The 26,771-nt window shown below is 37.4% G+C and overlaps 3 protein-coding genes across 3 annotated transcripts in view; all 3 read left to right on the forward strand.

The window, feature by feature from the left end:
- Window positions 1-1,709: 1,709 nt before the first annotated feature.
- On the forward strand, window positions 1,710-2,956 carry LOC148911434 (uncharacterized). Its single transcript, XM_089029819.1, has one exon. It carries the CDS (start codon window positions 1,752-1,754, stop codon window positions 2,313-2,315), a length of 564 nt encoding a protein of 187 aa, XP_088885945.1. The 5' UTR covers window positions 1,710-1,751; the 3' UTR covers window positions 2,316-2,956.
- Window positions 2,957-8,604: 5,648 nt separating this feature from the next.
- On the forward strand, window positions 8,605-15,274 carry LOC116303010 (uncharacterized). Its single transcript, XM_031712445.2, has 6 exons — window positions 8,605-8,665; window positions 10,416-10,588; window positions 10,841-11,070; window positions 11,615-12,231; window positions 13,488-13,769; window positions 14,490-15,274. Exons 1-6 carry the CDS (start codon window positions 8,605-8,607, stop codon window positions 14,735-14,737), a joined length of 1,611 nt encoding a protein of 536 aa, XP_031568305.2. The 3' UTR covers window positions 14,738-15,274.
- A 916-nt stretch (window positions 15,275-16,190) lies between these two features.
- Window positions 16,191-26,771, forward strand: part of LOC116303017 (exosome complex component 10) — a 31,576-nt gene continuing 20,995 nt past the window's right edge. Inside the window, exons 1-14 of the mRNA XM_089029520.1 lie at window positions 16,191-16,268; window positions 17,415-17,551; window positions 18,444-18,576; window positions 19,489-19,596; window positions 20,242-20,395; window positions 20,961-21,060; window positions 21,598-21,673; window positions 22,171-22,281; window positions 23,064-23,207; window positions 23,991-24,181; window positions 24,969-25,125; window positions 25,624-25,704; window positions 26,019-26,086; window positions 26,697-26,747. Of these exons, the coding sequence (XP_088885646.1) occupies window positions 16,197-16,268; window positions 17,415-17,551; window positions 18,444-18,576; window positions 19,489-19,596; window positions 20,242-20,395; window positions 20,961-21,060; window positions 21,598-21,673; window positions 22,171-22,281; window positions 23,064-23,207; window positions 23,991-24,181; window positions 24,969-25,125; window positions 25,624-25,704; window positions 26,019-26,086; window positions 26,697-26,747 (1,583 nt within the window). The 5' untranslated portion in view covers window positions 16,191-16,196. The remainder of the gene's footprint in view (window positions 16,269-17,414; window positions 17,552-18,443; window positions 18,577-19,488; window positions 19,597-20,241; window positions 20,396-20,960; window positions 21,061-21,597; window positions 21,674-22,170; window positions 22,282-23,063; window positions 23,208-23,990; window positions 24,182-24,968; window positions 25,126-25,623; window positions 25,705-26,018; window positions 26,087-26,696; window positions 26,748-26,771) is intronic.

Consider the following 26,771-nt stretch of genomic DNA (forward strand, 5'->3'; position numbering starts at 1 on the left):
ATTATTAACAAATATATTTTCAAACAAATACCTTGTTGACAACCACCTTAAACACATCACATTCGAGTAGAGACTAAGGATGCTTTCCATTAATTTGAACCTACCAGTCTGAGCAGCCAGTTCTAAATGGTAAGCATCAGTTCTTGTTAGTTTTTAGAACTCGGTCAACCAGTTATATAGAACTGCCGCATACCATATTGAGAACTGGCTGCTCGGAAAGCACCTCGAGCCTTGTTTCTGTGTATTATAAACTTAACAAATTTTCAATGGTCACCATATCGTGGTAAATAAGAGGACATACAATATGGTGTTTTTTGATGAAGATGCAAAATATCTGGGGGGGAAACAGTGAGTTTCAATGTGTGCAAATTAAAAATGTAATTTGGTGGTGTGCCCTCTTACTTACCATGGCTCTAGAACAATCAGCAAGCTAGACAGTTTACATTTGTGGGTAAAAAAATACACATGCCAGCCCCTCTGGGGTCATTTGGAATGACTAATAGGTTGACCCAGAAGTTGTTTCAGGGTTCAATCTGTAAGTTAGCCGTGCTCTGACTTTGATCAGTCCAGAGGTTGTTTCAGGGTTCTATCTGTGAGTTAGGCTTGCTCTGACTTAGATCAGCCTAGAGGTTGTTTCAGGGTTTGATCTGTGAGTTAGCCTTGCCCTGACTTACATCAAAAATTTGAAGGTTTTCTGCTGAAGCTGCATTGCACACTGAAATTTAGTTTTTCTCTTGTGTCAATCAAAATCATGCCAGTCAGTACATATTTTCCTATTTTTGTTTGACAGAAAATGAAAAACCAAATTTCAATGGTTATCGCAACTTATTTCTGAGTTCACATAACACTGAACATTTCAGTACCTTTGTCCTGTAAGGGTATTATCTTACCTGGCTCAAGAGATCAAAAATCAAAGCCGGCCATGCTGAGATGGTGATACCAAGGCCCTCTGACTCAATAGTTGATTAACCTTTAAAATTATAATTTAAAACAAATCAAAGAGGAATCGAAGTATACCAAAGGAATTGAATTCTTATAAGCTCACAAAAATTTTAAAATATCTTAAATGCACCTAATTCTATCTTATTCAGAATATAAAAATTCACTTAGTTTTTGGAGTATAATCTTTATCTAAACTCAAATCAAGTTTTGAAAGAAAAACTAAGAGCTTCACTTAAGCTTATAAAAATTTGAAGATCAAGTTCTTTGTCATGAAAAATTGGTCTAAAATAATGTCGTTGAAAGTTGGAATTACGGCTTAAAAACCTAACCTCGACACAAATATGCTTTAACTAAGACCTCATTTACTATATATTATCTAAATATAAAGATATTTTACCTTATTGTTGGAATAAAACGTTTCTGGAATAAAAACATTCAACTCTCCTCAAGTTTGTCCAAATTCCTTTAGTCACGTGTCTATGATGTCCAGCATGCCTCACGGGATGGATGTCCTTACCCTCCTTTCCCTTCCTCAAACTACCCTCCCCACCCTAGGGAGATATTATTAATCAAATTAGTAAGGTGAGTATCTAAAACTCTTTATATTTACGAAAATGCACGTACTGATGTATGTATTTGAGTTACGTTTTCAAGGAGCCTAGCGAATCCAGTCGGGTGTTATGAGATCATCCGTGATTGGGTGTGTCGATTAGGGAGACGCCCCGACGCGTTTAGGCGGCAAAATAAAACCTTGTCAGATTAGTGGCTTTGCTTAGTTTGCAGGGAAACCACACAACAGTCGTAAGAAAATGAACCGTATCCCAAGGGAGATGAAAAAGAATTCAAATCTACGAAGATCATGGAAAAGTATGGAAAATCTGAACAAAGTGACGATGGAAGTGCAGGAAAGCAGTAATGGACGATTCCGCAAATCTCAAATTTGTCGCCGTAGGAGTCTATTCTTTTTATCAGAAAGCGACAACGAGAGTGTAAACGATGAAGTATGCCAGAAAGAGGATCTTGAATTTATAGCTAAGGCTGTGGAAAAACTAACCGCTGCTTTTGCGAAGATTGATCGCTACGGCCACGGGATCCCGTCGATTCGTCCGGTGCGGGAACTTTGCGGGAAATTGAAAATACAGCTAAACAATGATCATGGCGCGTTTAATAGGACGCTAGAAGATCTAGCTAATGCAGAAGTACCAGGTTATGAAGAGATTATAAACAGTGTTAATGAAATAAGGAAGGCAGTTAATGGAATATCTCAGGATGAAAGTCAGTACATTCCAAGGGTCGAAGACATTAAGCAACACTTAGGCGAGTTGGACGGAATTGTAACGACAGTCTTGAATCTTGGATATAAAAATGTGTGAAGATGTACATGATCAAAAACATTATCCGCTAACCAATAAATTTATCAAAAATATATTCGACAAACATTATGCAATTTTCTCTACACATTAATCGAACTGGTATTTATCAATCTAGTACGAAAGTCAAAGAAACGGCATGGATATGTGGGTGGTGAGTTCAAAAAAGCGATTATAAAAACAACGACACTGTTAGCTGAAAGCTTGGGTTGGGACTTGACTCTGCTTAAAAATAAGTCATCTTAATGATATATATTATGAAATGGAATGGATATGGAGTTAAAATAAAGTATTTCTAAATTTATATAATAACCATTAATATTTAGTATTTCTAAATTCCAAGAGTCTTTCATATCAATCTACGACCTGTCGAATTAATATAAAGTTGCAAAAACGTTATTGGCTGTCAAAAATATTTTCAGAAATACTGATTTTCGTTTCTTTCCTGGATTTCCATGAATTTGACGTAGATTATCATCTAAATGAATTATCTAAAAAACACTAAATGTTAATATAAGTTACACATGTACAGTTTGTTTTTTAGATGCAACAACAAATAATGGTTTTTTTCTGCAAATAAAAACGTTGTAAAGGTTGTTAATCATAAAAGATTTAAATATACAGAAAAGTATCACGACACCGGACATTGAATGGTATTCGTTGTACAATGGGTTTGCGTTGCTTAGAGAAAGATAAATTTTTCCTTTTTTTCCTTCTTTGTCAGCGTAAAATTAGAAAATACAAGCAAAGTGCTTTCGTTTTCGCATTAAGATTTTCAAGTATTTCCATTATAAAGACATATTTTCTTTTATGAAAAAAGTTTCACTTTAGTTTTACTTTCTAACTTCGCTTTCTCGATGCAATGCATTCTAATTTAAATTTGGTCGCAAGCTTAGATCCAAAGTGCTATAATCTTGGCATGTTATTCCCACTGAACGACCATTGGGTATTATATTACCATTTTATACCAAGTGGGGAAAGAAAGTGCAAAAACAAATAAAAGACTGTTGCATACCGGCCATGTTGGACATTAAGGAGTGTATTCCAGATACGATTTTCCCCAGTGTTGTTTACATTCTTAGAGAGTTTTAGATTTACGTTCACGGCAAACGTGAAACGTCAGTTGACCAGTAAAAATTCTTTTAAATTACTGAAAAAGAATCGCAAAAAAGTCCAAGTATTAGAAAAACAAAAGAGTATTTGCGCTTGGTGAGAAGGTTTGTAAAAGGTAAAGTAAAATAAAGGAAGACTATGAAAACGTGGTCACGTTTGCCGTTTGCGGGGAGAAAAGAAAGTCAATCTAAAACTCTCTAATATATCAATTAATTCATGACGGCCATGTCTTTTTTCAATCACTTGAGAATGAAATATAGAAAGTATTCATCCAATCAGTTTTTATGTTTAGTACATACATTTTTCTCATTCTTTTCTTATTTATTTTATTTCTAGCGAATTTTAGTTAAAAAGTCATTCATTTAATTAGTGAAGTGTTTAACACCTATAGTCGAACGGCGTGTTTTGCGCCTGTCTCCCGCGTTGTCCAAGCACCTCTCATACTCGTGCGAAGATAGACAATAATTCAGACTAAACAATCTGACTTTGGAAAAGAAAATTAAAAAATATCGAATCAAGACCGTTGGGATTGAAATTACTGCCCTCGGGATATCATGCCACGCTTGTGTCAATCAAGCAAGCCCTAAAAAGGCTAAAAAAATCTCATTTCCTAGGCGTTTAAGTATACATATTACAAAATTGTTCTAAGCTGATACATTCAAGTGAAATTCTATTATTATAAAAAGAGCATTCATATACCACGTGGCCCTTAAGTCCACGTCTCCGGTTGATGCTCAGTTTGCTGAAGCTGTTACCTAGTAACGGCTTTAAACCACGTGGCTGGAGAAGAAAACGAAAATGCCTCAGCGGGCTGTTGATGTAGAAACTCGTGGGAAGTAAGTTTTCAGCGTTAGAGTCGATCTAGACACGTGGCAGTAACGTGGTGAAAACTGAATGTGAAAACAAAACTTGTCTAAGTTTTTAATTCCTTTAATGCTTTTTGTCAAAAATTTAATAAATGCCAAGTTATTTGAACAAAAACAAACATATAAAGCAAAACGTGAAATACTTCAAGAATATATAGTTTATACGTATTAAAGCGTTTTAAAAGTAAAACAGTATATCAAGGAATCGTTTTCAAGACGTTTCAAACCCCCAAAGCATTTTATTTCATAAATTGGCTGATTAATGTTATAGCGAATGAACTGCTTTTTACAGCCTTGCGTTACTGTAGGAAATCTCTGCCTTTGATTGGCTCTTCAAAACTGCAGGTACTAAAGGTGCACACGCGTTTCTTCGCGCGTGTAACGTAAAATAAAGTCATGCAATCACCGACTCAGACATCAATTACTGAGTAACAATGATATTGTAACATCATTCAAATATTCAAAAGAAAAAGGGAAAAAAATGTAGGGCTTTATGTTTTTCTTTGTTTCTCGTGTGATTTTGAGGTGGTTTCTATAGTTTCCAAGGCGAGAAACTTAGGCATTTTTTCTTGTACATGTTTGCAAACCACTTGTTATCTGTCATGTGTGCGCACGTGTTGGGTATTGAGTTTATTGTTATGTTGATTCTAGCCTAGCGCAACCGTTATACACACTTTTATGGATTCTTTTACAAACAATTAAGATGCATACCGTCAAATACTACAATTTTTCTTACGAAGTTTTGAATCAACTCAGTACTAGTTTGCAAACGATGGATAATTATTTTAAGAAAGTATTTAAAAATTATAACAGATTATAACATTTATAATATTTATACCGTTCACTCATTTTAGAGCAAGTATTTTGACTGCTTGTCGTCTCAGTATAATAAACTTTTTGTAGTGTTTTTTAATATTTATCTCAATACAGCTTTGTCTATGTAACATCACTCTTATCTTTACGTATAAATTCACAAGTTCTAATTTGACTATTTCATAACAATCCCTGAAAGACAAGCAAGTGATCATGAAATATTGTATTTATTTATTTATAGTTATAAACAATAACACTAACATTTGTCATTGAATGGTCATAAATTCTGACATGAAGTGATGAACTTCAATCATTAGTGAGAGATATCTACTCTCGGGTCCAAAGGCGGAATGGGCCATGAACGGGCGAGATGACTAATTGTTTTAGTAAATTCTAACTAGTCGGAAAACGCCGGCACTTTTCGCTACTAGATAGCAGGATATAGTTATAGCCTTTAAGTAGCTCATCCAATCAGAACGCAGCATTAATGATAGAGCACTAGTTGGAAGATAATGAAGATATTGAGTCGCCTGAAGCGCGATTTTTGAAATGTATTACCGTAGAATCCCAGTTAAAAAACCCCGGTTCAATGATAGTCCTCAATAGCCAACCAGAAGCCCCCAGGTTCAATAAAAGCCCTCCCTGATTCAATATATAAAGCCCCCCGCCCCGGTGTCTCGATTATAATTATCGCTATCGGTGCAAGTACTGTACAAGCGCTACCAACGCAGGAAAAACAAAACCTTGATCTCTTTTCTTAGTGAGTCGGCTTGCATCGCTAGCTAGAGCGAAACCAGTCTTTACAGCTATTGCCGCTTTCATGAAAATTGCTGTTCAATTGAAATGGAAGTCCTTTTTTTTTTTCCTTTATTTATTATCCATTTTAAAAGCTTTATCATAGAACGGATTTCCGGGTAGACGTTTTTTCCCCTTCCCTTTTAAATTACCCCGCCCCCTCCCAACCCGGTCATAAGCACCGTTCCCCCGATTACAAATTCTCTAGTCCACACAGTAATCGAGGGACTTGCTTTGTAAGATGTTCCAGAGCGCGCACCGCACCTACTTTTACCGCCAAAACCATTGAATCTTACGCATGTCAAGTATAGCTAACATAAGGAACAATTTTAACTCACATGATTGACCATCTTATAGCTAATTTAATAGTGTAAATGTAGAGCTTTTTGTGCGCCCTTCTGCTATGAAATATTGTCGTACATATTATTTTCAAGCATGGAAAACATGTGTCTTTAGTCACGCACAGGAGGTCACGCAACACAAAAAAGCGAAAAATGGGAATCCTATTATATATCCATAATATTGTAAATGGTTTTTCGCGAATTACACGGCGTGAAATCACTTGGCAAGCGAGAATTTTTCGCACACAGAGAAAGTGTTACTCAAATTCGTTCTAAGTAGGGCGGAGCTGTTTTGACTCGAATTCGACATTACCTAAAAGTATCAACACCTTCAGTTGTGACAAATCTTAGTCTTACCTACACATACCTACAGAAAATTCTTATGAAATAGGAAACCATAGAATGATCCAGAAACAAGAAGCTATATTAGATTATTTACGAGAATAATTAAGACAATATTTTTAAGGTGATATTTTACAATATAGAGTTACAGTTTTTATAATGAAATGTCAGCGTTTTCGACGAAATTTTTGAAAATTATTTTCCCACATGTGGAACGAACTATTCAGTGTTTGAGTAAGTTTGAGAATTCTCTGATACATGGCAGTATGTAGGGCAATATTTGACAACATTGCATGAAAATACAGGATATTTCAATTAAGACTGAGTTGATCGTATCCGTTCTCTCTCTGGACACCTGTTACTGCCGGTACCATTGCTAATACCAGCAACATCCGCTTGAGTTAATGAAGACCTAATTAGTGTTTAGGAGGACATGTGTTTGTGGGTTTTGAGCGAAATTTTCAACGTTTCAAAATAAAATTCAACAGGTTTTCAATAAAAATAAAAACATTCCACTGACTTTCTGAAAAGAAAGAATACCAAGTACATGTTGCAAAAAAATATATTTTTTTTTTACTAAAATGTACATGCAAGCATCTATTCTGTTAACTCTCTCTTTCTTTTACGAAAACTTAATTTTGACACAAACTTTTCATTTGACTAAGTTTATTCAGTCTTCGTTCCACTATTCGCTCTCCAAATTTTTTCAACTCGTAAGTGATGTGGCCATTTTTTTCGCAATGACATTCTCTGTTCTGAACATATAATAATGCGAACATTTTGTCCGGCCACGTTATTTGCATATATTGATATCATAAAGTTGATGAGAGGAAAAAGTGAAACTTCCTATTTTTTGACAATCTGGTACAAATTTTTAGTACAAATTAACTCGCTGTGTTTATACGATTCATAACGAAGTCCCTGCCAAATTTACTACGAAGCGCCGTGGTGAGCAGGCGCGGGTCATTAAGGATTGATGTCATGTTTAATGTCAACAATTCAATATAGTACTCGTTACCGGATCGCTCCAGGGAGAGATAACTATTTGTCCATGCATTGTAATAAAGTTATGTCCTATTCAATACAAAAACTATATGAAAAATTTCAATAATAATTATTTGACAAGTATCATTCATTATGCCGATTCAGATATAACGACATACTCTTCGAGATTTTAGATTTTTTAGTAGTTCATTAGTTTCAAATGCTTCAGGTAGGTTGGAAGCCGAATTAAAAAGCTCTTAACCAGACAACGTCTGTGTCTACGCAGTCGATATAAAATATGCTAAGATCAAGCAGCAAAGATGCATAGGAAAAAAGTTACTTTAGATCTGCTATAGAAAAAATGGAATAGTTTATGAATGTCCCGGCAAATGCGTTGTAAATTTTTGAATGAGGCAAAATCTTGTTTACGTGTTTACAAAGTTCTGTAAAAACTTGCAGAGCCCTTTCCGTGAGATTTTGGACACTTGTTTAGAGTTCAACTTAGCAGGATTCCAAAAAAGAGTGAATAACAATCAAACAGATCACAAGACGAAAACTAGTCGCACCCTTCAGTTCTCACGAAAGGGAAGCCATTCGAAAATTTCAGTCCAAAACGTATCAGATGGGACTACAAACATATGCAAAGAGTCCTATGCTGTAAGTTAATCCCTATGTTATTAGAAATCCTGGCTAAGATTCAATTATAAGGGAATGATCTCATACGAGGTTTCAAGTTTCAGTTAGGTGTGGTCTAAGGTCGCGCAGTTTTCTCATTTGTTAGCTTAAGGGGTGTGGTTTTTCACCATACTTCACGTAAACAACGTAATTCCAAAAAATATATTTTTTCTAAACTCAAAACAGAAGCACTTGAATAAACGTTACATAAAAATCTCAAGTTTAAGTCTCATAGTTTTTTACGTTAGTTTTATTAAGACTTTATTTTGCGACTAGTTCAATTTTTGCAGGTTTTTTGAACTCTATTGTTTTCTGACGTTTTTTTATGAATTTTTAAAAAGTAAGTGATTTTATAATTAGCTAATGATACGTGGTTTTCAGATGTACACTACCGAGCGTTCAGAGCATACACAAGTTAAAAGAGGTAAGCAAAGGTTTTGAAACTAGCCATTTGTATTTCAAAATTATTGGAACACATTTTTACTAACGACCAACATATTAACCAATTTTTAAATCTTAAAAGATTAACACTGCACTTATGAAGCCTGTGAACTCAGTATATTGAGAAATTACAGATATTTGCAAGTGAAGAATACATCATATATTGCAATACGTTTTCGCGCAGTTTCGGCACAGACTGCATGCTATGCTCAGGCTTCTTTAAATAAAATTTTATCTGCAATTTAAGTTACTAATACTGATTTCATCTTTTGAACTTTTGAAATAAGATTTTATACCTTGTTGTAGAAGAGACTTGTAAAGGTTGTACAAAATATAAATCTATATTTCTCGCATTGTTTTCTATTAAGAGCTAACGTTATAGTGTGAAAAAGTTAATAGTCCCATATTTTTATAGTATCATAACTAAGAGCTCTATCATTAGTTATTTGCAATTTTCTACTGCTTATGCTTCCAGCTCGTGGTTCTCTAAAACATACAAACAAAAGAAAAAGCTATACAAAACATTTTCAAGACTCTAAAGCAAACACCTTGATCTATGAGTTAGCCGTTCCCTGACTTCGATGAGACCAGAGTTTGTTTCAGGGTTCGATAAAATTGATATGTCTTTGCTCTGGTTTATTGCTAAAATTTCTGCAAACTAAGTTCGCATTCTTCCTAAGTCATACTCTTTTTCCCAACTATTAAGATGCACTCATGCTTTACGTTTAACAGCATTGAAAATAGCAAGGCTAAGAAAAGATAGGACGAGAGCGAAAATGAAACCTTATATTTCTTTATTGACATTGTTATTACTTACGCCCTGTTGGGAGTGATTAATGATAGAATTAGCTAGGTTCCCAAGAGCAACAGGTTGTTTTTGACAGATATGTCAAAACAAGGTATAACGATGAACGTTTGCAATTGAAGGCGTTGACATACGTTTATATAATAAACAAAAAAAGACTATTATATTTTGCAATGATGATATAAAGAATATAAAGAATGAAATTCGTATTCAATAAATGATAACCACCAAATGCACAATTTCAACAAGATGGAATGATGTTTTCCATCATTTCATGGATCTATCATACACCGAAAAGAATATATGGCGACCTATTTTGATAACTATCGTTCTGGGCCCGGTTGTAAGAAGGGTGGATAGCACTATCCAACGGATAAATCCTTATGAAGCGATAGTCGATGCTGTTATCCGAAACATTTATCCACTGGATAAGATTTATCCGCCGTATAGCGCTATCGACCCTTCTTACAACAGGGTTCTGGACTGACTACCCTCTGGGCCCTTTTGTACGAAGCCTGAATAGCGCTATCCGGCGGATAAATCCTTATTCAGATAAGTCAATGCTGTTTTCCAATAAATTTATCCACTGCATAATATTTGTCCTTCGGATAGCGCTATCCAGGCTTTGTACAACCGGGCCCAGAACGTCAATAACTATTCAATTGGTCGCCATATTTCGAATCGGTTAGTATAACGCATGGATATTTTATACAAGCTATACCAGGCTGAACCCGAGTAATAGAGAATTCGAAACGCGAGTTTGAAAATTGGCATTGCAGTGCATTGTGGGACTGTCTTAGGAGTCGAAATCAGACGCCATCTTGGATCTGAAGCAGCTCTAATTGGTTTATACTCGCTATCTAGTTTTCATTTCTAAATAAGAATTCGAACTGCTCATTTGTGAAAATTTTCACTTTTTTTCTTCCAGTAAGGTTTGTCGATCCTGAAGCAATTGTTCGTAAAATCATGCTTCGACGTCTACTTTCCCTTCGACCCGCCTCCAAAAACGACAGCAAACAAGATAAAGCAGAAAGTACCTCAATAAGTAACGAAGTTGATAAGAATTCGAAAACTTGCGCTGTAGAAGAAACTCGAACAAAGGTAAGATGATATACAGCTATTTCCAAAACGTTGGTAAAGGTTTTATTCATGTCGTATACATTGCATACCAATCCCGAAATGCACTATGGACAATCAGCGATAGTTCACAACTCAGTCTAACTTAAGGAACTTGACTACGAAGTTGTTTGTTTTGTTTATTATTAAGTTAAGAATTGTCTTAAAACGTTTTTTTAAGAAAAGGAATATAGTCTAGTTTTGAAATTTTTTTGGTTTTTTTTCTGGAATAAATAGACTGAAATATGCTGTAAAGTCAAGAATGTTGAGGAAACACTCGACGTTGCTGACAACAAACTCGTCATTGAAGAAGTTTCGAGAAAAGAACAGCTTATCAACTCTAAGGAAGAGAAAAATGAAGACGTGACGAAGACAAAAGATACAGATGAAGAAGAACTGAAAAAGAATACAAATGTTTCTGAAGAAAGTGAAGAAGAAAAAGAAAAGAAAGACGACGAAAAAGAAACGTAAATAAAATTTTTCCTTCACTTTTTCACCCAATTTCTTTCCTTGCTTGCTTGCTTGCTTGCTTGCTTGCTTGCTTGCTTGCTTGCTTCCTTGCTTGCTTGCTTGCTTGCTTGCTTGCTTGCTTGCTTGCTTGCTTGCTTGCTTCCTTGCTTCCTTGCTTGCTTGCTTGCTTGCTTCCTTGCTTGCTTGCTTGCTTGCTTCCTTGCTTCCTTGCTTCCTTGCTTGCTTGCTTGCTTGCTTGCTTGCTTGCTTGCTTGCTTGCTTGCTTGCTTGCTTGCTTGCTTGCTTGCTTGCTTGCTTCCTTGCTTCCTTGCTTCCTTGCTTCCTTGCTTCCTTGCTTCCTTGCTTCCTTGCTTCCTTGCTTCCTTGCTTCCTTGCTTCCTTGCTTCCTTGCTTCCTTGCTTCCTTGCTTCCTTGCTTCCTTGCTTCCTTGCTTCCTTGCTTCCTTGCTTCCTTGCTTCCTTGCTTCCTTGCGCCTAATTGTTCACTCCCAAAAAATGAACTTTTCACTTAAATGAAATCGTCCTCTCCCACTTGTCACAGGAGTACGGCAGAAGAAGGCGAAAGCTCTACGGAATCACTTCCCGAGTCTGAAGTGGATTCCAATGCAGAATCTTGCCACTCTGAATTTCGCTCCGATCCAGAGGGAAAAGACAGTGGAATAGAGAAAGGAGAGTCTCCTAATCTCCTTCACCAGGACATCAACGACGAGGATGAAGTCGAAGCCATGTCAGAAGACGATGAAGCAATCCCCGAAAAACCCAAGCAAGACGCTCTAATTTCAGTGCTCAAAAACTCCAGACTTGCCGCCAAAACAACACTCCAAGTGATGAGCCCAGCAATCACCAAAAAGCGCTTTGCGAAAAGAGGGAAAATTCCCAGAAGATTAGCCAAGGAGAATTCAGGATTCGACTCGGAGCAGTCCAACGATAGCTCTCCAGAGAAAAGATACAGAGGAAAAAAGAATATGACAGTTAGCTACCTGAGTTATCCGCAGAGATATGTAAGAAGTTCGTTGGCTGTGGAAGCGAGGTTGTCGCAATGGCGCAAGGAAACGTCTGTGGTCGAGGGAAGGGACTCAACAGCTACGAGAAAGCTGAAACAGACGGCAAGAAACACCCTGAGGAATTCAATGGATCAAAAACGTGAAAAGTTTAAAGGTATGAAAGTTTGATGGAATATAAATGTTACCTTATTATACTTCATGTAAGTATCATGTAAGGTATAGTGATCGTGTGTTCAAAATTTTGGAAAAAAGAAGGAAGGAAGGATGGAGTAACAAACGAAAGAAGGTAAGACTGACGAAAGAAAGAAAAAGGATGGATAGACGGAAAAAAATGTATAGATATATGTCTGCACTCATGGACGTATGGATGAGTGAATGGATAGGCAAATGAATGAATGGATGGATTACGGATGGATGAACGGTTGCATGGTTGGGTGAACGAGTGTTTGGACAGACGGACGGGTGGATGAATATCAAATGAAAAGATGGGTGAATGGCGCGCGTAGCAGAGCAGAGCAGAGGAGGATAGAGAGGACAATGGATAAATAAATGGTTCACAAATGCGTTCGTGGTGCTTTCATGAATGAGACGTATCACGAGTGAGTAAGTGCGCGCGCGGGTGTTCGACTAAGTGTCTGAAATCAGAAATCATTACTTGCACGATCAAGAGATATGGAAGCATAAAGACGAAACAAAACGAATTACAGCGACGACAATCATTTTAGCCAATGACTAGAACACGACTAAATGTCTAGTTTCTTTTGTGTAAGCCCTGTGATGGGTTGGAGTTCAACGTGTAAGTGTTGTCAACGACTTTTACTACAGCGACAGGCACCTTTTGAATTCTACTACAGACTTTGTTGACTTGTTGCATGACGTACCTTGTTTCCTTCAAAACGTAAGTGTCGTCATGTTCTTTTTATGTGTTGTAATTGTAAATAATCATCTGACCCTTTTCTTTACCACGACCAATCATCGACCAAAGTTGGTCAAACCAAACAAAACAAAGTTAACATGACAGACAGATCAAAGTTGAAAATGTTGTGTGATAAGGAATTTAGGGGTTTGCGAATTTGTACGGTTATCGCATAGATATGATCGAGCAAAGTTGGTCAAATCGAAAAGAAGTATTATTAACAGATCATAGAACAAAAGAAGGGTTTAACATGGGGTGTACTTTGATTTGCAAAACAATTTTTGCGGTTTTATGGTTGTGCACACATTTTTCATAAGATATTTACTGTTCTTGATTTCAATTCTGTCTTTATTAAATGCTACGTTTGTTGCAAATAGTAAAATAGCAAATAGACAAATCTAATAGTATTTTTTGCCTTATTTTCTCTCTCCCTCTTGCGCCTTCTCGCGCCCGCTCTCTCTCTCTTTCTCTCGTTTTCAAATCAATCGTTCTAGGCAAGAACGTCAACTTCTCCGAGAGTCGACGAGCCAGCGAAAGCAGCGACACATCAAGCGACGAAGATGTAAATCAGATGTCAGTCAGGAAGATCTACAACAGCAAAAACGCACTGAGGAGAAGAATAGAGAACTTGGAAGGTAAGCTGCAGTCAATGGCCGTGCAGAAAGAAGGGCTGGAGAACCTTGTCTTCATCATGAACGTGTGGGCGAAGGAACTGAGCGCAGTGGAAAGGACTAAACTTGGGGTGCCATATATTCGCTCAATCAAGCAAGTGCTCAGTAAGTATTACGTGCGGTGCGCATAAAGTAAAGTAAAAAAATCTAATTTTGATACCCAGGAACATAAGCCAAAGTTCACGAGGAAAAGAAAGAAAAATAAACTGGAAAAAATCCACTTTGCCTTAACCCCGAGGAGTCGTACGATGGCGTCATTGACCTCTACTACAACCGGGCAGACTCCCTTGTACACTTTCTTTTGCTCAGTTACTTAGCACCAATTGTCTTTCTATTCTCTAAGTTACGGACACACGGTGCAACATTGCATGCACCCTTGCACGCAACAGGGTTGTTGCAGCGTGTGTCTACCCCTGAAACTTGTTGTATGCAACAAATCTGAAGTTGATTCGCGCTCTACTCTTGCAACATTGCGAGCACTGAGCAAATTTTATCGTGTGAACATGGCTGCAACATTGCGTGCAACATTTTGAAATTTCCAGCCAATCAGCTTTGCACCAAATTTATAACTGCTGACCAAATATCTTAGCATAGCAGGCGATGTTTTGTTGCAATGTGTGTCACCCCGATTCAAATTTGTTGCTTGCAATGTTGCGTGCGATGTTGCACCGTATATCAGTACCTTTATGGTAGTGGGAGTCAAATGACTCATCATGCAACGTCCTATAAGTCCAATCATCAAGCCTTGGATGAGAAGAATTACGCAAGAAAATAAATAAATACACACATATATCATGTAGATTTAAAAGTCATATTTTTTTATAGAGAGACATCACCAAAGTCTAAACAGCAGAACGAGCGACTTTGGAGAACTCTTGGCTCTCCTTGGCAGATCCAAAATACCGTGTTTTGATGATATCCACAAGATGGTCAAACAACTGAATAAAAACATAACGAGTATCGTCCAAGATCGAAAGAAATACAGCTCAAGGCATATTGAAGACCTGAGGCAGATTCAAGGCAAGATCATTGGCATTTGCAGTGCTGTGAAGGCTGTTTATTATGAGGAATAGAGTGGATTTGGTTTTGCTTAACATTGCTTAGTATTAACGTCGCATTAGTTGTAGTTTTTAAAAAAAATCCAGTTAAAGTAACATAAATTTAAAGTTTTTCATATCAGGGGGAAACAACTGGTTATGCGTTTATAGTAATCCTATACGAAATATTATATGAACCAAACAAGTTACACCCCCGGATTTGCGCTTGAACGTGGCTTTGGTGCGGTTATGCCAACTAAACAGTTATCGAAGAGCTCCAATCTTCTGCCTTTTGTTTCGATTCAACTTTGACGAGAAATCAATCGATCTTCCATGTCAAAATAATGGCTGCGAAGAGACTGTGTAAGAGCAAAATTTATGCAATTAAAAAATAAATACATAAATAAATACATAAATTACAAATAATCATTTTTTGTTAGAAATAATGACAAGAACAAAAACAATACAAACAATTGATATTTAAGTTTTAAATAAAATTGCTGTTAAAAAATAAAGATGAAATAATTTAATCATTACATGGTGATGTTAATAACGGTAGTAATCTTGCTTTTGGTATTTTAAAAAAAGAAAAATTAAATGTTGACAATAATTATGACTGGTGTGCTAAAACTTTCAACTTGTTCCCGTATCCAACTGCTCGCGAAAACCGCTAAGATATAGCGAAAAGCAGGCGTAATTGTAGGCGACATTTGGGCGAAAACCGAGGTTTTGAGGGAACTTTGAAAATGTGGAACGGGCGAGATTTCTTTACTATGTTCCAATTTTCTCGCGGGTGCGTAGTTGAAACAGGGCTCCAAAACCCCAATTTCTTATTTACGAGTCTTCCCCAAACCTACAAGAACGCCTGCGTTGTAGGCTAAGCGAAAAATGTTCCAAATGATTTAACCTCGAAATGAATTAGAACTTTGATGAAAATAACTTCTATTTAGTGTGACTAGTGTCGGTCTGTTGTGCGGGAGGTCGTGGTTCACGCCTCGGCCGGACCAGCACTCAGGGTCTTAAAATAACTGAGGAGAAGGTGCTGCCTTCGTAATTACATCTGCAAATGGTTAGACCTTCAAATCTTCTCGGACAAGGACTTAAAACCATAGGCCCTGTCTCCCAACCCTTCCTAACCAACAGTAAATGGGGGACATTAAAGAACCAGTTGAATTATTCTTATAAGAGTAGGGGATTGTCTCCCGGTTCAACAGCCTATCCCAATCTGGAGGCATAATACTAACTTACTAACAAATCACTCATGATTGTAAGCTGCACGGCTGCTACTAGCACCTAAATACGAAGCCCGTAAAGTCCTCCACTGGTCATGATTGTGAAGCGCATTGAGACCATGTAAAATGTGCTATATAACAACCCCGTTATTATTAGTGCCGTGTGCGGCGCAAAGCGGCGCAGGATAAGTTACTTACCGGTCAGCAGTAGATGCCATTAGTTCATCCCGCGAGGGACTAGAACCGATATTAGCAAATCCAAGATGGCGGACGAGAGTAAAGAAGAAACAGAAAGAGAAATCCCTGGAATTGTAGACTTACAAGCCTTTTCTCAGGTAAAATAATAATTTATAGCCTTAGTTACATTCCATATTTATATACTCGTTCAATTAATTAACCCTACAAGCTGTTTATTGGTTATGTTTTGATAATTTTGTTATGGAAGACAACGAGACGAAGCAAAACACGTGAGGACATGTGGTCGAATTCACAATGTTTTTAGCATTCCATTTTGTTCGATTGCCAAATTGCAAATCTATTTGCATCCAATAATACCGGGCCGTAAGCACACCCAAGAAGTGTAATGAAAAGCACAAGCACAAGACGAATGGAGCCCGAAAAAGAGCTGCTTTCTTTCTAATTAATTGTGTATAGTAAACAGTTACAACAGTTAAAAAACAGTTTTTATTTCCACGAAACATATACATAGATGAATTGAATAAGTTATAAATATTGTGGGGGATGCAAGAGAACAACCTCAGAGGTTAAACAAGCTCTTACACCCTTCAAACGAACATGAGTAATATTTACATATGCGTAAGATGGAAGGAATCATATAGTACAGTTAATCATATAGTTAATCAACTAGAAATTTAATAAAATAATATAAACGTACAGGAAAACAAAAAAAAATCAGTAGTTTGAAACAAGAGGTCATAACAACATTATGAACTCTTGATTATGTAGAGGCAGATAAAAAAATCATGATTTGAAAATGTGATTTGCGAAAAACAATTGAATAATTAAATGTTCTTAAACTTAAGAACATATAAGCTTATATATAATGTTCTGCACATATGATATTCCATTCAATACTCCTTTTTACAGTTCTGTTAATAGTGACCACCCATAATAGTCCTAAGTCGAGGTTGGAGTTGACTAGCATAAGCAAATATATAGTTTATCATGCGCAACTCCAACCTCGACATAGAACTTTTGTTCATGGCCACTGAACGGAGCTGTAAAGAGTATTTACTGCAGTTGTCAATGTAGCGTGAACTTTGTATTTGAGAGTTCCCAGTTGGAATTTGATTTTGCACTGCTAGCCAATCAAAAATATAAAAGGTACTGCCAGCACTGTAACTGATTATTTTTGATTGATGTAACTCATTGCAGCATGCAGCTTTCAAGCCGAGTTAGTGCACAATGTAATATTGAAAACTACTATGATAAAACTGATGTTGAATTATTTCTTACTACAGAAAGCCCTGCGATATCTAGTTGGCTGTACTCAGAAGGCCAATGCTCTACCAGGCCCGGGAGAAGACCATGATTTCTACTACAGCTTTTCAGATTTTAGAGAATTCAGAAAGGCTCAAGGAACAAGACTATTACACAAGTGAGAATAGTTACACATCGTACATGTATTCTTCGTTTGCACGTTATGTCATCGCAGCCATGTTGGTACCATTTAACAAAAGATTTCTCATTAGCATCCATTGTTAATGGTACCACAATGCCCGCCATGTTCTTGTCTTTTAACTCTCTTGGGAATGCTTGCAACCCATCAATTAGAAGTGTTGTCCACCTATGACTGAAGAATTGAAGTTTATTTTTTGGAGAGGAAGGAGTTTAACATGAAAAAATGAAAGAAAAAGCACAGGAGAGAACCAACAAACGACTTGACTCAAGTCACTTAAGATTGCAGGTCCTAGGCTAAAAAAACACTTCGGTAGTGACACTGAACACTGACATTGCATAAAAAGTCAGCACAACCTGTGCTTAAATCTTTAAATTCTTCCACTGACACTATAGGCCTATTCTGAGTTCTATGAACACTATACATCGTGGTCTGGCTTGGGTACCTATTAATCAACACTATACACCGTTCTCATAATGGCTGACAAGTGCACCAAAACGAGGTCACCCAGTCAAGGCGGATAGTGCGAATTCAGGTCAAAACAAAAAGTCAATTTCTATACATTTCTTTACTTTCCTTCTATAAATGCATTTCATGTGCTTTTATATCTTCTATTGTAAACTAATGACTGTTTGACCTCGTTTTTCGTGCACTTGTCAGCCATTATGAGAATGGTGTATAATAAAGGCATGATGACCAAAAGATGTTTGTACCAAAGCTAGACCACAATGCATCATGTTCGCTATCTCAAAAAAGGTCTTTAGAATCTATATCTCATTTTTTAAATAAAATATACATGAAATTATGCTCGATCTAATTGTTGAACAAAACAGTTCTTGTGATAACAATAAGAAATATTTCCTTATTTTAGGACCAGTGATTTGTTAAGACATTTTCATATCCAATGTGGATGGCCTAAGAAAGGACAGTCTTCCGACAGTATTGATCATGAGGATTTGTTTGAAAACCTCGTGGAAGCCAATGACATCATCCTTGAGGAAGTGGTAAGGTCATCCCTCTGTTCTTAATTGAATTGCCCTATTTCACTATGACGTCACATCAAAACAATCTATTATTTAAACACAAAGGATCATGGTCGTCGGACGGGGTCAAATCAACACAAATTCACCAAAAATTGTCCTAAAACCCGTATCAATCCATGAAGAGAAGTAGAATAGCCAGCAAACACTCAGAATATTTTTTGTTGAATTTTCTATTGGATTTGGCGATTCTATCCCCCACATAAACAAGCAGTGACGTCATAGTGAAATAGGGCAATTCTTTACTGCATTTTATTTTCTGTCCCCCCATTTGTCTAAAGATAATCTAACAAGCTTTGACTGTTATGGGCTACCTTTGGGTACAGGCAGCCCAAGACAACATAATTTAGTAACCAAAAAATCTAATCAGCTTTAGCTGTTGTATCAAAACATACTAAGAGAATCACAACAAAGCTAGGCTCCAACTAAGTGCAAGACCAAGATCAAATTAGGATTTAGAAGTTGGTATTTATAATAAGAAGAGAGGTTGTTGAAAATAATGACAGGATGTCATCAAAACGTCCAGCAATAGACCTATCCCGAATTCGCTTGACTGACCACGAAACAATGGTTTGAAGTCAAGATTGAACTTGATTCTTTTATTCATCAATTTCAACCTCGACTTGAAACCATTGTTTCGTGGCCAGTCAAGCGAATTCAGGATAGGTCTATTCTTGCATTTATTTTCTTAATCAAATGTTTATCAAGATCCAAACTGAGAGAGGAAAACCCAAGAAAATCCTCGGAGCACAGTAGAGGACCAAATAACTCTACTCCCATACTGTATGACACCAAGCCCAGGAAAGCTAAAATTACATAAAAAATTGAATTAATTTACCATGTTTTAATTATTTTTACTTATTTATGGTTTTGCAGGACACTAAATTAGATGAAGCATCAGGTTTAAGCAAGAATAAAAAACCAGTAATGAATGAGTCAGTCAAACAAAGCAAACCTGTTGTATCCAGTTGGAATCGCCGCAGTGTAAGTTATTTTCTTTCTTTTAAATGTGAACTTACTGTAGCTTGTTAGGATTTGGGTGAGGGAGGAAAACTAGATAATCCAGAGAAAAACCCATAAATCAAGGGAGAGTCTTAGCGAGCTCTACTCACATGTGATGCTGAACCTAGAAATCAAACCTGAGACCCCAGAAAATACCAGATGAGCGGTGAATTTTGTTTCAGCCAATCACAGCATGTTAAGATGTTTCGCCGCCGGTCCTCATTCACATGCTACTGTACTGTAACCCAACTTTTGCATATTTTTCTGTTTTCTTTTGACTAAAATATAATATACGTGCCTATAAGAAGCAGAAGTATGGAAAGGAAGAATGAAAACAATTTCATTTTACCACCACATTTGCTCCGTTCTTTCAAGCTCCAAAATTGCTTAGGGCCAGTCATTTTGTCCACTCATGCTTTGCACGCTGCGTTCACCGCTCAGCTGGCAGTACGAGAAGTACGTGTCTACTGCTAAAGCTCTATTGATTCTCATAATCTAGTCAAGAGCTTCACTGTTTTATACACCTCATCTCCCATGGCATTAGCACATGACACAGCATTTAATAATTTATATCATGCTATAATATAGTTTATTAATTGACACACTTTGAATTAATTGATACTGTAGCATGGTGGTGTTAAAGACAGCCCGGTACGCTTGTTGTTGGCCAAGAATATTCTACGTCCTCAGATAAAGTTCAAGGATAAAATAGATAACTCCAACTCACCTTTTGTTCCAATCATTAAATACAAGCCCAATGCAATCAAGAAACTTCAGATCTGTGAGTATTTTAACATTATCATCATTGTCATCATCATCACCATCATCACTGTTACCATATCTGCATCGTCATCGTCATCACCGTCACGATCATCTTCATCAACATTATCATCATCATCATCATCATCATTACCATCATCTTCATAATTATCAATATTATCACCATCACTATCTTCATCGTCATCGTCATTATCATCAACATCATCATCAACATCGTCATCATCATCATACCATCACCATCACCATCATTACATCATCATCTTCATCATCATTATCATCATTGTTAACATCAGATTATATAATTACATTTTAGTTTGGGGGTGGATGAGAGGAGAGAAATTTAAGAGGAAAGGAGAAAAGAGAAAAGAGGAGTCAAGTGGAGTGAAGTGGGGGGAAGACATGACTGGAAGAGAGAAAATGGGAGGAACCTAGGCAAGTGTAGAGAATAAGAAACAAGATAAGGATAAAGAAAAGGAAATGAGATGAATAGAGTGTATCAACATTGATATTCAATTGCTTTTCCAACAAGACTTGTTAGTATAAACTTTTCTTTTCCATACATGTAGATACCCCATCATCTCCTCAACCAGAAGACCTCAGCATACCAACTGCTATAGCAGACTTTGTTCACCAACAGAGGATGATTAGTAATACTACGACTAATAGGTAAAGACAGTGTTTTGGGGTTTTTATTTGGGATTGAAAATAGTGCAATGTGTAGTTCCAGAAATTATCCATACCTCCCTCACGAAGGAAGACCCTCCCTACCTCTGGAAATTCCAATTTTCTTCCATAAATACTCTGTTGTAATTTTGTTCTTTCTCTAATCCCCCACCCCTTGGAAATTCCTCTGTGGGTGGGGTATGGATAATTTTTGGAACTACACAATACACCTAAATCCAAAATGGGCCAGGGCCATCCAGGGCCAAATGCAAAGAAATAATATGGTGTCAATGCAAAGCATACACTTGTTTACTTATTCTGTCTTCCATTTCTTCTTACATTCAGGAGCACGACAGTTTTGCGCAATACAATTATAAGAAAATACTGTAAATTTGTAAATTTGGCCCTGGATGCCTCGTTTTCAACTGGCCATGCGCCATTTTGGATTTAGGTATATGTAAATTGCTTGCTGAACTCAAATATTTCATTTTGAAGAAATCAATCCATTTATTCATTTTATCCATAAATGTTTGTGTGCAGGATTTGTCATCCATATCAGCATGAGCTAGAGGTGTTTGAACCACCAGAAAACCAGTTAAAAGAGGCAAAAGAAGAGGTAAAAGATGAAATGCATTGATCATCTCATTTTATTTTATGGGCTACCTTTGGCCACAGGCAGCCCAAGACAACATAATTTAGTAACCTAACTCTAGTAAACTTTAGCTGTTGTATCAAAGCGTGGGACAATCAATAACTGCTGTAGTTGAAAGCCCAAGTATCAAATTGGAATTTAGAAATTGACTTTTGAAGAGGGATGAAAACTGGAGAACCCAGAGAAAAACCTTTCGAAGCTCAGGAGAGAAGCGACAAGCAACTTTACCGGTACTCACATACAACACCGTGACGGCAAGACTTGAACCTGGGTTGCATTGGTGCTTCCCAAAAGTTTGCAAAAGGTTGCTAAAATTCAAACGAGGCAAGAAGGATGTAAAAGATCTGATGAATTTGTAATCTCATTTTCACTTACGGGCTACCTTTGGCCACAGGTAGCCCAAGTCCTTGAAATGTAATTAATCATCCAAAGTTTCCTTATATTTCTTTTATTGTGTTCAGTTATATAAAGGCCTGGAAGAGACACCCTATACTTATGTAGAAACTGTTGAACAGCTTGAGGAACTCTGTCAAAAACTTTCCAGTGTGACAGAATTCGCAGTGGACTTGGAGGTACTGTATAGTGTATTGAAGAAAACATGAGTGTGTGCTGTGTGCAGTTATAAAGATCGCAGAAATTGACAGAACATGGGAGAAGTGTTCTAAAGGAAAAGCACAGCACATACTGTAGTAGACTTTCTTCTACCAATTCCCCAGAGCTTTATATCATAGAATAAAGTAACAAATCATAAAATAACTGTTCTAAATCTCACGTTCTGATTGGTTGGGAGCGCATGCTTTGAGAGCACACAGCACGCGCTCACTTTCAGTTGCGTCATTCAGGTAATTTGTATTTTATAAAAGAAGAAAAAAACTTGCTTGCTGGGCTGTGTGGAGCTATAAATCACTTGGGGATTGGCAGAGTACTAGAGAAGATCACTACATGTCATGCTTCTCCTAACACTTCCCTTGTGTTCTATAAACCCCCTGGTGCTTCATAACTGCACACAGCATGCGTGAGCGTTTCTATTTCTTCAATAGAATAGCTGTAATTTTGGATATGAATGATGAAATAGAAAGTCTGCTTGCATCAATGCTGTATGCTCTCATAAACAATGTTCCACAACCAATCAGAAAGCAAGGTTTATAAAGTTATGTTTGTTTTTATTGATGAGGATCAAAAACACAATAGAATATCATTCACCCAGGAGAACGAGAATTTTTTGTGACGGCAAGAATGTTTTTATTTTTTACTGATTAATCTTTGCAAGCTTCATGACACATCAGTTTTGCAGTGCGTCACTTTCTCATATCAGCTGGTAACAACTGATCTTTTTTAATTTCTTCCCACACAGCATCATTCATACAGATCATTCCAAGGATTTGTTTGTCTTATGCAAATATCAACCAGGGATCATGATTATCTTGTTGATACTCTGGAGCTGCGCAGTGACTTGAGCATCTTGAATGAATCGTTTACCAACCCTAAGATACTCAAGGTGAGTCCTTTTGGTTTTCTATTGATGGCTGAATTGGGGGGTATATAATATATGCTATTGTGACTACTATGAACCATGGTCATCATCATCATCATCATCACACAACCATCATCATTATCATCATCATCATCATCACCAACACCACCATCACCACTACCACCACCATCATCATTATCACCACCACCACCACCATCATCATCATCACCACCACCATCATCACCATAAACATCATCATCATCATCATCTGCAACAGTCCACTTCCTGTCACCCACCACACTGAGTAATCAGTTGAAATTAGGTACCACCTCCACCTACCTGGACAATGCTTACAATGACATGGGAGCGGAGGGAGGGGCAAATATTTAGATCCACTACCATCTGCTATGTTTAGAGTCTTTGATCCACTAGGATCAGCCAAAAATAGGGCAAAAGATTGGATACCCCTGCAAATCCTTCTGGGTCCCATATGCATCAACTGCTGCTACGTCGGGCAAGACTGCTAGCTAGCACTTTCTCAATTTTAGCTTCATCTTAATTATATTTAGCCTTATTACAGTGCAAATTGAAAAACTGTGGGCACCAAGAAATATTTCAAGAATGATTCTTAACCAATCAGAAGTGTTATTGTTATCTTTCCATTATCTTGTGGTTAGAAAGTCAATTCTGATTGGCCAAAGAACAATAGAAAATTCCTGGAATATTTCCAAGTGCCCACGGTTTAATTCACACTGTAAATGTCAAAATTATTTAAAATTATTTACTTCTTATTGCCCATTTATACAGGTTCTTCATGGTGCCGACATGGACATTGGATGGTTACAGAGGGACTTTGGATTGTACATTGTTAACATGTTCGACACTGGCCAAGCATCAAGAGTTCTAAACTATGAACGATTCTCACTGAGTTATCTACTGAAGAAATTCTGCGGAGTGACAGCTAATAAACAGTATCAGTTAGCCGACTGGAGAATAAGGTAACAATAGCTAGGGGAGCATTGCTGGGTGTGGGAGTGTACCCAGCCTACCTGCCAAGGTATTGCTGGGGTTCGCTTAATGTCATTTAATAATATTATAATGATAAAATAGTAATAATGGGATTAATAGTAGATTCCACAGAGTGGCTCTTCTTCCACTGGATTCCAATTGGAATTTAGAAGTTGATTTTTGCGGAGGGAGGAAAGCAGGAGAACCTGGAGAAAAACCTTTAAAGCACAGGAGAGATCCAACAAACAACTCTACTCAAATACGACACTGAGCTCAGTGGGACTCAAACCCTGATTGCATTGGTGAGAGGAGAGCGCTCTCACCACTACACCACCCATGCTTCCCATTTCCTGTTACATATGCTATGTTCATCAGCTGCATTACAAGTTTTCAATAGAATTCTTTCTGGTTGACAGCACATTGTGGTCAGTGTTTGACCACCATTTGAAGAAGATATTGAGATTTAAAGACTTTTATCAGCTGAGTGAAAGGCAGCAATAGGCCGTGCAACCCAAATACATTTTTATGTAGTTTAAAAGAGTAGATATTGGGGGAAAAGACACTAAACACCTTAAATCCCACTGAAACCTTAACAAGCAGCTGGACAATGACAAACAACCATAGCAAATTACATATTCTATATTTTTATCATAACTTGGCCATACATTATAAACAACATAAAGGAACCTTGTTTTTGCTCCCTGTTAAAATAGAAACTGGTCTTCCTGTGTTTTAATATTTTTTCATTTCAATTTTTCAATTTTATTTTCTTCTCAGACCTCTACCTGCAGAAATGATCCAATATGCAATAGAGGACACTCACTATTTATTGTACATTTATGACCGGCTACGTAATGAGCTCATCAAGAGTGGCAATGCTCAGAATAATCTGTTGATGTCAGTGTATCAAAGGAGTAAAGCTGTTTGTTTGAAGGTATATGCTTTTGAGAGATCGTGAGGGAGTTAAGGGTGGTGTAGTGGTAGTGCCCTCACCCCTCACCTCTGGGGTCTCAGGTTTGATTCCTGGACTCAACATCACATACATTAGTGAACCAAGGGTGGTGTAGTGGTAGTGCACTCACCTCTCACCTCTGGGGTCTCAGGTTTGATTCCTGGACTCAACATCACATACATTAGTGAACCAAGGGTGGTGTAGTGGTAGTGCACTCACCTCTCACCTCTGGGGTCTCAGGTTTGATTCCTGGACTCAACATCACATACATTAGTGAACCAAGGGTGGTGTAGTGGTAGTGCACTCGCCTATCATGGCAAGGGAAAGAACAACACATCAAACAAACTCAATTCACCTGTGGTATTCACGCGAATCGAAACCTGCATCTCAACCTATAGGACTCACAGTGATGAAAGGCAAAGGTTTTTCCACCCCAGCTACCTGAAATGTCTTTTTTTTTTTTTTTTTTTTTTTTTGCAGAAATATGAGAAGCCCTTGTTTACAAAAGAGTCTTACCTTAATCTCTACAAGAAGCAAAGACGTCCACTAAACCCTCAACAGGTTTGTCATAATTTAATAATATATAATAAATAAATAAATGGGATTTAGCAGTGAGAATCCGCCAGAGATTCTCCAAAACCCTAGTGCTTTACTTGCACACAACGCTCAACTTAAGTGAGTTGAGCGTTGTGTGCATAGAATATTAAATGTAGTGGTAGTGCGTGTGAGGGAAAAGTGTCCTCAATTAGTGCGAATGCACTAGAACAACTAGACACTAAATAAAGATATTTATTTATATTTTAGTGCTCAGTAGCCAGGTAAATAGATGGGCGTTGCTCGAATGAAGAGCTTCATTTTTATTTTCTTACACTTAGCTTCAAGTATTTCAAGCGCTTTATGAATGGAGGGATACGATAGCTAGACAAGAAGATGAAAGTTATGGGTGAGTTGTATGAAACAACCAAATATCAATGTTAATGAACCCCAGAAACTGGGTTGATCTAGGTCAGGGCATGGCTAACTCACAGATAGAACACTAAAACAACCTCTGGGCTGATCTAAGTCAGGGCATGGCTAACTCACAGATGGAACCCTGAAACAACCTCTGGGCTGATCTAAGTCAGGGCATGGCTAACTCACAGATCAAACCCTGAAACAACCTTTGGGCTGATCTAAGTCAGGGCATGGCTAACTCACAGATAGAACCCTGAAACAACCTCTGGGCTGATCTAAGTCAGGGCATGGCGAACTCACAGATCAAAACCCTGAAACAACCTTTGGGCTGATCTAAGTCAGGACATGGCTAACTCACAGATTGAACCCTGAAACAACCTCTGGGCTGATCTAAGTCAGGGCACAAGAAAACCAGATAACCCAGAGACAACCCTCAAATCAAGGGAGATACCCAACAGCTTAACCTCTACTGTGAAGGGGGAGTGTGTTACCACTGCACTACCCTTGATTCCTAATCAGTTCATTACACTGTTGTAGTGTACTTACTTGTATTTCTTAAAATAATGCGTTGATTGGAATTTATCTTGTTTCTTAATCAGCTATGTTCTTCCAAATCACATGCTTTTCAACCTCACTGAAAGCTTACCAAGGTAAGTTTTGAAAATACCTGTAAG

This window comes from Actinia tenebrosa, unplaced genomic scaffold, assembly GCF_029948245.1.
Source record: "Actinia tenebrosa isolate PJP-AT-01 unplaced genomic scaffold, QUT_ActTen_1.0 PGA_scaffold14__42_contigs__length_11649687, whole genome shotgun sequence".
Classification (NCBI taxonomy): Eukaryota; Metazoa; Cnidaria; class Anthozoa; order Actiniaria; family Actiniidae; genus Actinia; species Actinia tenebrosa.

What these genes read in the sequence shown, in the direction of transcription:
- LOC116303010 (XM_031712445.2), top strand. Translation starts at nt 8,605, where the DNA reads ATGATACGTGGTTTTCAGATGTACACTACCGAGCGTTCAGAGCATACA. An exon ending in GCATACACAAGTTAAAAGAG is followed by an intron (nt 8,666 to 10,415) that starts GTAAGCAAAGGT and finishes TTTTTCTTCCAG; the next exon opens with TAAGGTTTGTCGATCCTGAA. An exon ending in AAAGACGACGAAAAAGAAAC is followed by an intron (nt 11,071 to 11,614) that starts GTAAATAAAATT and finishes CACTTGTCACAG; the next exon opens with GAGTACGGCAGAAGAAGGCG.
- LOC148911434 (XM_089029819.1), top strand. Translation starts at nt 1,752, where the DNA reads ATGAACCGTATCCCAAGGGAGATGAAAAAGAATTCAAATCTACGAAGA.